Source organism: Corticium candelabrum, chromosome 13, assembly GCF_963422355.1.
Source record: "Corticium candelabrum chromosome 13, ooCorCand1.1, whole genome shotgun sequence".
Lineage (NCBI taxonomy): Eukaryota > Metazoa > Porifera > Homoscleromorpha > Homosclerophorida > Plakinidae > Corticium > Corticium candelabrum.
Genome location: NC_085097.1, coordinates 7,259,825 through 7,268,215, shown reverse-complemented (window position 1 = coordinate 7,268,215; position 8,391 = coordinate 7,259,825). Strand labels below are relative to the sequence as shown.

Sequence of the window (8,391 nt, the reverse complement as noted above, 5' to 3'; positions counted from 1 at the left end):
AAGCCCAAGAGGTCAGTCAAGCTGACGTTGGAGACTATCTCACCCTGCTTGAGCCCAAGAGGTCAGTGGAGCTGACATTGGAGGCTCAAAACAGCATGACAGAACCCATTTCGTTGAATGACGTAGATGAGACAACTGGCTTGAGCTGAAGATGTTAGTGGAGTTCACGTTGCCACGTGAGTAGAGGTACTTGTAATGTTGGGCCAAGACTGCCCTGAACAGGGCCCACCTCCAAATGGCACACTACCCCAAAGAAAGCCAGTAGACTGCATGTGTACCAGTGCAGTGGAATACAGCCTGAGACATCAAATTCAACACAAGTGCCAACCGTCTATCGTGAGCAAGTGTGATTAACAAGAAAAAGAAAAAAAGAAGAGCAAATCTGTCAGTCAGCAGACCACGATGGAAAGTGTGTCAGAATGTAGGCTTTTGCGAGCGCGTTTGCCACAGAAGAGATAGCCTTGGCATTTAGTTGGATGTATCGTTTGTAGCAGTCTGACGACTAACGATCGAGAGTTTTTATGAGCCAATCTGGCAGGCCAGCGGCAGCTGCTGTTGTTGCTGCTCCGATCCGGAAGCTGTGAGCTGCGTATTGGTCTTCGTTGAAGCCCAATTTGTGTAGTAAAGACCGAAGCATAGAGGTAAGACATAGAGGGGTGAGGAAGGAGCCATCTGCGTGTGAGAATAACGGTAGATCCGATGCTCTAGATGTATTTTTCCAACGCTTTTACCAGACAGACTGAATGGTGTGATCGGCTAAGAAATAGGTCTACGCCCAAGCGGAACGGGTCCGTCTTAGACTCCTCGATGTGCAGCTTATACCCGTTGCTGTCGATTGTAAGATGGGAGCGTAAAAGCGTTTGGTCCTTGTCAAAATGGCTGGGAGTTGGAGCCGTATATTCCGAGGACCGAAGAAAGCCGAATAAGACAGTGGTAAATGCAGCCCAATACATCTGACGGGGTGTATCTGTCCTCGGAGCACGAGGGAAGGCGGATGGAAGTTGCTATGGGGTGTGGCAGGCCTGCAAGTTGATGATGGTGTTTGATGCCGGGCAGATACACCTTCAGCGTCTGGTACTGCACTTCAAAAGCTGTTGACGCGACAAACTCGTTTGTATGTTGTTTGTCCAGTTAACTTTAGAAGGCTACAAGATGTCACGAAGAGACGAGTCGAAAATCCATTGTCGCACATCTGTCTCTCCTCCACATCATCTCATCTCAAACACATCATCATCCAGACTCCATCACTCTCGCTCGTTATCCGTCCCGACTTTGTGTGCAACACAACATTCAACAACCAATAGCGAGTGTCGAACCGTCATCTCAATCGGTGGAAAACAGACAGGCGAAACGATCAACGGCTGCACTGACTTTACTAGAGAAGACGGAAATGAATGGACGTGACGTCATGACGGATTCATGCGTGTCACGTGACTTGAGTGACAATGAGACATTGGGGGATGAGAGTGAGCATAACACTCAATCATCATGGGCAGTTCATTCTCCATCAACGTCTTATAGTTTGGCCTCTGATCATTGAGGACACGTCCACACACCAGAGGAAGGAAATGAGTTGAGAACACGGTTGTTGACTGCATCTCCACACACTGTGGCGGTCCCTCATTGCCATGTGCTATCAACGATTTGATTCAGAGAGGACACGATTGTCTGAGTCAATTATCATCTCTTTCTTGTAAAAATCTGAGTGAGGGAGAGTGTTATGAGATGAGAAAGAGTGGAGTAATTTGAGCACATGTTGACTAGATGAGTGATGATGCATGCGGGTCTTGCAGTCAATCGGGTCAGCACATGCACACACAATACATTGTCACGATGCATAGAGGTAGAGATGATTACTCGTTTTAATCGACAAATTTATGTGATTGTTTTAGCACTCAGCAATAAATATTTTGTCAAATTAATAAAAATTGGTTGGAGTGACATCACAGTCTTTTAATATTTAATATTTAATATTAAATATCCGCATGTACAGAGAATTTTTTGCTTAGTTTCTGCTGCTGGACTTTTTTTGGACGAGTTCTGAGACTCTTCACTCACAGCTGCCCTAGGATTCCAAACAACTGGACACGCCTATTATTTGGGATAGTTCCTTGGCACACTTAGATCTGGCCCATCTACACCCCTGTGTGTGTGTGTGTGTGTGTGTGTGTGTGTGTGTGTGTGTGTGTGTGTGTGTGTGTGTGTGTGTGTGTGTGCGTGTGTGCATGTGTGTGTGTTGTGTCTGTAGCTCAGTTGGTAAGAGAGTTGCATTTTGAGAATAGTAACATCCGGGACATTGAGGTTGTAGGTTCATGGACGAGTACAGACGTAATTTCCTTGGGCAAGAAATTCACACACAATTGCCTCTCTCGACTCAGGAGTATAATTGAATACCTTGTCTTTGACTGGTGGTGGACTAGATCGATGGGTTGTCAGAACATCACGCACTATATACGGGTATGTGTTGTCTTGTGGTCCAGTCCCATGGCTGCGCCAAAGTCAGTGCCCTTTGATGCTCTGGCCATGCATCAAAGGTTCGTCAATGTGGCCTAAAACTTCGAGTAGCGCCGGGTCCTTACCAAGTGTGTGTGTGTGTGTGTGTGTGTGTGTGTGTGTGTGTGTGTGTGTGTGTGTGTGTGTGTGTGTGTGTTGTGCGCACCCGCATGCATACATGTGTGCATACTTTGTACATGTGTTGCATATCTTTTTGCTGTTTTGTCGTTTTGAATTCAGTGTTTCAGAACAGCTATTGATGTACAGTAGGACCTCAAAGATACGAACACCAGACAACCGAACTGACCGGTCAACCGAACAGCATGCTCTAGCGCGAGCGCGCGCTCTTGCAAAAATTTGATCACGTAATGTAGCCACGCGCACGCGCACTTTTGAGGCGTGGCCTAGCGCTAGCCACGTGGTAGCTGATCCAAGATGGAGGCAAAGGACAAGCCTAAGAGAAAGCGAGTCAATTTATCTATTGAACAAAAGATCGAGATTCTTGAGAAGCTGGACAGAGGTATTTCTAATACAGCTATTGCTTCTGAATATAGCATTGGAAAATCCACAGTAACTGATATACAGAAATCTAGGAGCAAAATTACTCAGTTTGCCGTTGAAGCTAAAGACAGCAGTAGTTTTAAGAAGCGTTGCATTGTTAGGAGAGCTGATGATGACCAATTTGACAAGGCCATGCACCTTTGGTTCACACAAGAACGGCACAAAGGCACTCCTCTGAGTGGGGTTGTTGTCATGGAGAAAGCCAGGCTGATGCACCAGCAAATGTATCCAGATCGGTCACCAGATGATTTCAAGGCTAGCACTGGTTGGCTTCATAGATTCAAGCAGAGGCATGGTATTCGTCAACTAAGCATGCAGGGAGAGTCTCTTTCAGCTAATCCTCAGTCTGCTGAAGCATTCAAGCTGTCTTTGCATAAATATATTGAAGATCATAAGCTTTCCATCCATCAGATCTTTAATTGTGATGAGACAGGTCTGTGTTGGCGCCTGCTGCCGAACAAAACCCTGGCAGATGGTTCTGAAAAGGCTGCAAAGAATTGCAAATCCCCTAAAGATCGGGTAACATTGATGGCAACTGCCAATGTCAGTGGAGATATGCGTAGCCCTCTGGTCTTTATTCACAAGAGCGCTAAGCCTCGCTGTTTTTCAGGGGTCAACATGTCATCTCTACCAGTCCATTATTATAGCCAAAAAAGTGCCTGGATGGATCAATCAATTTTCTTGGACTGGTTTTTCAAGCACTTTGTACCAGAGGTGAAGCGTTACTTGAAATCAAAGTCATTGCCACTTCAAGCTCTTCTCATTATGGATAATGCACCATCCCACCCTTCAGTAGAGGCTTTGAGTTCTGAAGGAATGAGTTGCATGTTTCTGCCCCCCAATGTCACAAGTCTGGTTCAACCTATGGATCAGGGAGTGCTGGAGAACCTGAAGCGCAGGTACAAACGAGAGCTCATGAGAAAACTGCTGCTTCAATCTGAATCGAGTGAAGACTCCTTCATTTCCTTCAGCAAAAAGCTGACCATAAAAGATGCGGTGTACCTGAGTGCTAAATCTTGGAACGAAATTCCTGAAGTTTCTCTCTGTCGTGCTTGGAATAAGCTAGGGTTTGGTGGTCGTAGTATGGGTGATGCTTCTCGGATCGATGCCAGTGAATCCGAAGAAGAAATTACCTTTGAAGTATGTTCCCAGTTGGGCATCAATGAGGAAGAAATGGAGCAATGGCTTCTTGCTGACAAGGATGAAACTGGGTCTCAATCGCTGACTGATGAAGAAATTATCGACTCTGTTCAGGTCCAGGATCCATCGGACAGTGAAGATGAAGCTGAGCACACTGATGTAGCTAAGATTAGCCACACAAAGGCTGTTGATTGCTTTAGTGTCTGCTTGGAATGGTTAGAGCAGCAGCCTGAAGCCACCCCCATGAATCTCATGCTTTTGAGAGAGCTCCTGGACCTTGCAGGACAAAAAAGGGGTTCTGCCTTGAAGCAAAAGACAATGGATTGTTATTTTAGTAACCCTTGAATTCGTTCTTACACTCTCACAGTTACTGTAGTTCACGTACTTATCCTTTTTGTTAGCCATACAGTGTACTCCTGTTTTCACAAGTTATGTAATCATCGATATTACAAACTTCAGACTTATGAACATTTCACAATTACGAACACCCAATTTCCCGAGGTGTTCGTATCTTTGAGGTCCTACTGTATTGACTAACTGAATGTGGTGGTTACTGCATTACAAATGTGGCTTGCAAGAAATGTGATTGTTAATTAAGGGTGTGGAGAAGTTGGCATGTTTAACTAATAGATATCAATGTGTTTTGTTTATCTTAATACAATTTATTACAACAAGTAATTATTGTGAAATGTGATGAATTGGTAAGTGCATGAGGATAGTAGAGGAATTGGTGATGTGTCTTGTGTGTTAGTGTAGTGTGACATGAGAGTGACTGTTTAACTAACTAGTGTCTTTTCTCTTATATCACAGGACCCGGTGAGTGTGTGACAGTTGAGTGTTGGTGTTGTGTTGTCTCACACTGTTTCTCATGTTTCTCTTGCTCTCATTTATTCCATCATTGACTGGATGAACATCAGGATGTGAGTACATCACTGTATGTGTGTGTAATAGTAAACAATGCATCTATTGAATGAATTAAAGTAATGTGTATTGAGAGTATTGTTTGTCTGTATTGTTTGCAACATGTGTGCAGGGGTGTATTTGACCTCTTGATTTAGGTGGTTTTTGGCGGTGACAAGCTTAATTAAGTTAAGATGTGGCCTTGCCTATTCTCATTCTAGTTCATCCTATACTCTCACCTACTTTTTAAAATCTAATATATAAATCTCAAACTGTGTGTGCATGTGTGTGTGTGTGTGTGTGTGTGTGTGTGTGTGTTTGTTGGCGTTTGGCAGCCACATCTTTTGTCCGTTCGCAACCAACATCGGCACGCACACTTGGCTCGCACAGGGGAAGGTTTGCGTAAACATATTTAAAAAATTATGCACCGGGTCCCCTTTCGAGGGGTCGACCCCCGCGTAAAATTTCTGGATGACGCAAACGCTACACATTCCCGTTTATTCGAACACACGCCCACACCAGTGCTGTGTAGACTGTATGCATCGCCGTCCTTAGCAAAGCTTCGAGCAATCAACTATTTCTTGCCCATGGAACTTACTCATCTAGCGCTTTTGTTTCTCTCCAAATTCTGATTGTATTTGCACCGAATCCAACCTACACATTTTCCACAGCAAGGGCAACACGGGCAGTGTGTCGATTTCTATCGAAACAAGCGCGAACAGCAAGATTCGAATTCGTTCAGCACATCCGGGACCTCGCAACAAAGGTAGCACGTGACGTGTCTACATGCCTATCTTTACGCTACAGTATCTTGCCCGTACGAAGGACGGGCCATGTATACTAGTCTAAGCTCAAACTGTCTGTGTGTGTGTGTGTGTGTGTGTGTGTGTGTGTGTGTGTGTTCGCATTTGGCGGGCACGTCTTTTGTCCGTTCGCAACCGAAATAGGCACACAGAGGGGAAGGTGTACGTAAAAAAAATTAAGAAAGTATGCAGCGGGTCCCCATTCGAGGAGTCGACTCCCCGCATAAAATTTCTCGATGACGCAAACGCTACATGTTCCAGTTCATTCGAACACACGCCCACACCAGTCCTGTGTAGAATGTATGCATCGACATCAGCACAAGAAGTTGGCATGTTTAACTAATAGATATCAATGTGTTTGTTTATCATAACACAATTTATTACAACGAATAATTATTGTGAAATGTGATGAAATGGTAAGTGCATGAGGATAGTAGAGGAATTGGTGATGTGTCTTGTGTGTTAGTGTAGTGTGACATGAGAGTGACTGTTTAACTAACTAGTGTCTTTTCTCTTATATCACAGGAAGTGGTGAGTGTGTGACAGTTGAGTGTTGGTGTTGTGTTGTCTCACACTGTTTCTCATGTTTCTCTTGCTCTCATTTATTCCATCATTGACTGGATGAACATCAGGCGGTGAGTACATCACTGTATGTGTGTGTAATAGTAAACAATGCATGTATTGAATGAATTAATTAAAGTAATGTGTATTGAGAGTAGTGTTTGTCTGTGTTGTTTGCAACATGTGTGCAGGGGTGTATTTTGCCTCTTGATTTAGGAGGTTTCCAGCTGTGACAAGCTTAATTAAGTTAAGATGTGGCCTTGCCCATCTCATTCTCATGTCCAGTCTTATACTGGTACCTAATTTCCATATTGACTTTTAAAGCACAAAGAAGCTTAGAAATCCATTTATGAGTGTCACTGAAAATGACCTTGAAACCTGCTCACCAGCGTACCATAATTATACAGTGAATTTTTCAAATCAAGGCAATCAATATTCATCTGCCTCATCAGATATGTTTGCATCGTTGTCATCGAAGATGTCGTTGCTATGTGAGCCAACAACCTGTGTTGTGACAAATAATGCCTTGAGTGACGACCAAGTCTAAAGTTGTGTGGATGGAAGAAGGCCCAAAATTTGTAACACCGAGTTCTCTGAATGTTCACCTAAAGTTTGTTTTTCTCCAAAAATCTCTTATGTGTCTTGACTGCGTGGACGACACTTCATTACACAGTTACTAAGATATGGAACTGGAAATTAGTCGGTAGTATTCTGAGACTCTTCACTCACAGCTGCCCTAGGATTCCAAACAACTGGACACGCCCATTATTTGGGGTAGTTCCTTGGCACTCTTAGATCTGGCCCATCTACACCCCTGTGTGTGTGTGTGTGTGTGTGTGTGTGTGTGTGTGTGTGTGTGTGTGTGTGTGTGTGTGTGTGCGCGTGTGCGTGTTTGCATGTGTGTGTGTTGTGCCTGTAGCTCAGTTGGTAAGAGAGTTGCATTTTGAGAATAGTAACATTCGGGACATTGAAGTCGTAGGTTCGTGGACGAGTACAGACGTAATTTCCTTGGGCAAGATATTCACACACAATTGCCTCTCTCGACTCAGGAGTATAAATGAACACCTTGTCTTTGACTGGGGGTGGACTAGATCTATGTGTTGGCAGAACAGCATGCACTATATACGGGTACGTGTGGTCTTGTGGTCCAGTCCCACGGCTGTGCCGAAGTCACTGCCCTTTGATGCTCTGGCCATGCATCAAAGGTTCGTCAACATTGCCTAAAACTTTGAGTAGCGCCGGGTCCTTACCTAGTGTGTGTGTGTGTGTGTGTGTGTGTGTGTGTGTGTGTGTGTGTGTGTGTGTGTGTGTGTGTGTGTGTGTGTGTTGTGAGGAACCAACATGCATACATGTGTGCATACTTTGTACATGTGTTGCATATCTTTTTGCTGTTTTTGTCGTTTTGAATTCAGTATTTCAGAACAACTATTGATGTATTGACTAATTAAATGTGGCGGTTACTGCATTACAAAGGTGGCTTGCAGGAAATGTGATTGTTAATTAAGGGTGTGAAGTTGGCATGTTTAACTAATAGATATCAATGTGTTTTGTTTATCTTAATACAATTTATTACAACAAGTAATTATTGTGAAATGTGATAAATTGGTAAGTGCGTGATGGTAGTAGAGGAATTGGTGATGTGTCTTGTGTGTTAGTGTAGTGCGACATGAGAGTGACTGTTTAACTAACTAGTGTCTTTTCTCTTATATCACAGATGCGGGTGAGTGTGTGACAGTTGAGTGTTGGTGTTGTGTTGTCTCACACTGTTTCTCATGTTTCTCTTGCTCTCATTTATTCCATCATTGACTGGATGAACATCAGGCGGTGAGTACATGACTGTATGTGTGTGTAATAGTAAAGAATGCATCTATTGAATGAATTAAAGTAATGTGTATTGAGAGTAATGTTTGTCTGTATTGTTTGCAACATGTGT

At 43.7% G+C, this 8,391-nt stretch overlaps 1 protein-coding gene across 2 annotated transcripts; it reads left to right on the top strand.

Moving 5' to 3' along the window:
* The first annotated feature begins 2,830 nt into the window (after nt 1-2,830).
* LOC134188908 (jerky protein homolog-like) lies at nt 2,831-4,712 on the top strand. Of its 2 annotated transcripts, XM_062657116.1 has the most exons (2): nt 2,831-3,013; nt 3,156-4,712. In XM_062657116.1, exon 2 carries the CDS (start codon nt 3,187-3,189, stop codon nt 4,537-4,539), a length of 1,353 nt encoding a protein of 450 aa, XP_062513100.1. In that variant the 5' UTR covers nt 2,831-3,013; nt 3,156-3,186; the 3' UTR covers nt 4,540-4,712. The 2 variants fall into 2 exon arrangements, with proteins under 2 accessions (XP_062513100.1, XP_062513099.1); XM_062657115.1 differs by having other exon boundaries at nt 2,831-4,712.
* Nucleotides 4,713-8,391: the final 3,679 nt, after the last annotated feature.

Excerpts from the sequence above, each read along its gene's own strand:
- LOC134188908 (XM_062657115.1), top strand. The coding sequence starts at position 2,929 with ATGGAGGCAAAGGACAAGCCTAAGAGAAAGCGAGTCAATTTATCTATT.